A 1,805-nucleotide genomic window follows, 5' to 3' on the forward strand; every position below is an offset into this window, starting at 1 on the left:
TAGAGGACCCCTTTCAATATTTCTTGTAGGGCTGGTTTTGTGTTTGCAAATTCCTTTAGTTTTTGTTTGTCCTGGAAGCTTTTTATCTCTCCTGTTTTCAATGACAGCCTAGCTGGATATAGTATTCTTGGCTGCCTATTTTTCTCGTTTAGTGCTCTGAAGATATCATGCCAGTCCTTTCTGGCCTGCCAGGTCTCTGTGGATACGTCTGTTGCCAATCTAATGTTTCTACCATTGTAGGTTACATATCTCTTCTCCCGAGCTGCCTTCAAGATTTTCTCTTTGTCTCTGAGACTCGTAAGTTTTACTATTAGATGTCGGGGTGTTGACCTATTTTTATTGATTTTGAGAGGGGTTCTCTGTGCCTCTTGGATTTTGATGCCTGTTTCCTTCCCCACATTAGGAAGTTCTCTGCTATAATTTGCTCCAATATACCTTCTGCCCCTCTATCTCTTTCTTCTTCTTCTGGGATCCCAATTATTCTTTTTTTTTTTTTTTTTTGAAGTGAACATAACCTCATGATTTTATTGTCTTCATAATATTAACAAAATATGAAGCTTAGAACTGGATCACTTGGCCCTTTCTCTTCTTATCTCCTCCCAGTTCAAAATGCTTGCATCTCTTAATAGCCAGCATTCTCTTAGATCTGCAATTGGGCTCAACACATTCAAGCCTCAGCACAATCTTCTTTGTAGTTTTAGCCTTTTTCTGGAAAATCGGCTTAGTCTGCCCGCCATAGCCACTCTGCTTCCTGTCATAACGCCGCTTTCCCTGGGCATAAAGAGAATCTTTGCCCTTCTTGTACTGTGTCACTTTGTGGGGCTGGTTCTTGCCACACTTCTTGCAGAAAGTCCGGCGGGTTTTAGGAACGTTCACCATGTTTGCGAGAGTGCTATCGGCACGGAAAAGTGGGATCCCAATTATTCTAATGTTGTTTCGTCTTATGGTATTGCTTATCTCTCGAATTCTGCCCTCATGATCCAGTAGTTGTTTATCTCTTTTTTTCTCAGCTTCTTTATTTTCCATCATTTGGTCTTCTCTATCACTAATTCTCTCTTCTGCCTCATTTATCCTAGCAGTTAGTACCCCCATTTTTTATTGTACCTCATTAATAGCCTTTTTGATTTCGACTTGGTTAGATTTTAGTTCTTTTATTTCTCCAGAAAGGGTTTCTCTAATAACTTCCATGCTTTTTTCAAGCCCAGCTAGTATCTTTAAAATCATGATTCTGAACTCTAGGTCTGACATCGTACTAATGTCCATATTGAGTAGGTCCCTGGCAGTCGGTACTACCTCTTGTTCTTTTTGTTGAGGTGATTTTTTTTGTCTTGTCATTTTGTCCAGAGGAGAATAGATGAATGAGAGAAAAAAATGCTATCAGTTTAACAATGTCCCCAGAAAATATACTCTAAACAAATCAGAAAAGACCTGAAACCAGGGGAAAAGAAAGGGAAAGAAAGAAAAAAGAAAGAGAAAAGAAAAGAAAAAGAACAAGATAAAAACAAAAAAAAAGAACAAAACAAAAAAACAGAGTATGATCAAATATGATCAGGCTGGTGCATAGATCTGTGCCACACACTAGATTTGGGGTGTCTTTTGGTCTGTTAGAAGTAAGTGCCTCCCAAAATTTTAAAGAAAGACATATATGTACAAAATAAGTGTTGATACGATGAAGGGATGGAATATGACTGTAAAGATGAAAATTACAAAAAATTTTAAAAAAGGAATTGATAAGGTGTTTGAAAAAAGAAAGAAGAGGATTAAAAAAAAACTAAAAAAAAGGGGAGAGAATGTGATCAGGCAGG

At 37.7% G+C, this 1,805-nt stretch overlaps 1 protein-coding gene across 1 annotated transcript; it reads right to left on the reverse strand.

The window, feature by feature from the left end:
• Nucleotides 1-543: 543 nt before the first annotated feature.
• Nucleotides 544-880, reverse strand: LOC114205667 (large ribosomal subunit protein eL42-like). Its single transcript, XM_028099205.2, has one exon. It carries the CDS (start codon nt 877-879, stop codon nt 559-561), a length of 321 nt encoding a protein of 106 aa, XP_027955006.1. The 5' UTR covers nt 880; the 3' UTR covers nt 544-558.
• Between the last annotated feature and the right edge of the window lie 925 nt (nt 881-1,805).

This window comes from Eumetopias jubatus, unplaced genomic scaffold (genome assembly GCF_037043125.1).
Source record: "Eumetopias jubatus isolate StellerSeaLion01/CBP00866 unplaced genomic scaffold, mEumJub1_p1.0 scaffold_1, whole genome shotgun sequence".
Classification (NCBI taxonomy): domain Eukaryota; kingdom Metazoa; phylum Chordata; class Mammalia; order Carnivora; family Otariidae; genus Eumetopias; species Eumetopias jubatus.

Bases quoted from the DNA above. Each gene is read 5' to 3' on its own strand.
- LOC114205667 (XM_028099205.2), bottom strand. From the start codon at position 879: ATGGTGAACGTTCCTAAAACCCGCCGGACTTTCTGCAAGAAGTGTGGC.